Below are 434 nucleotides of genomic sequence, written 5' to 3' on the forward strand. Positions count from 1 at the left end.
GCCGGCGTTGCTGGTGTCGAATACGTCCCTCTCAGTCGCATCGCCGATGGTAAGATCGAGTCCGCCACCGCAGTTCTCCTCCATTCCCTCGCATACCTTCCACGTGCAGCTCAACGCCGACTCCGTCCTCACCAGCTCATTCTGTGCCTTGGCTCTGCTGATCGCGCTGTCGATTCCACACTCGCCGCCGACCTAGGTCTCCGACTTGTCCATGTAGATACTTCCCGAGCCGAGGAAATCGCAGATACAGTCATGGCGCTTATCCTTGGACTCCTTCGACGGACGCATTTACTCTCTCGCCACGCGCTTTCTGCATCTGGATGGCTCGGATCGCTTCAGCCGCTTTGCCGAGGAATGAGACGGTGTCGTGGTATGGTTTTGGGTATAGTTGGCAGATCTGTATCCGCTCGATATTTGGCTAGCAGAAGCTTGGC

The 434-nt window shown here is 56.9% G+C and overlaps 1 protein-coding gene across 1 annotated transcript; it reads left to right on the forward strand.

Moving 5' to 3' along the window:
- Positions 1-3: 3 nt before the first annotated feature.
- On the forward strand, positions 4-429 carry LOC109131932 (C-terminal binding protein AN-like; the record flags this gene model as incomplete). Its single annotated transcript, XM_019243098.1, has 1 exon — positions 4-429. A coding segment is annotated over one exon (426 nt), but the record flags the coding sequence as incomplete, so codon positions are not given.
- Positions 430-434: the final 5 nt, after the last annotated feature.

Source organism: Camelina sativa, unplaced genomic scaffold, assembly GCF_000633955.1.
Source record: "Camelina sativa cultivar DH55 unplaced genomic scaffold, Cs unpScaffold08398, whole genome shotgun sequence".
Classification (NCBI taxonomy): Eukaryota; Viridiplantae; Streptophyta; class Magnoliopsida; order Brassicales; family Brassicaceae; genus Camelina; species Camelina sativa.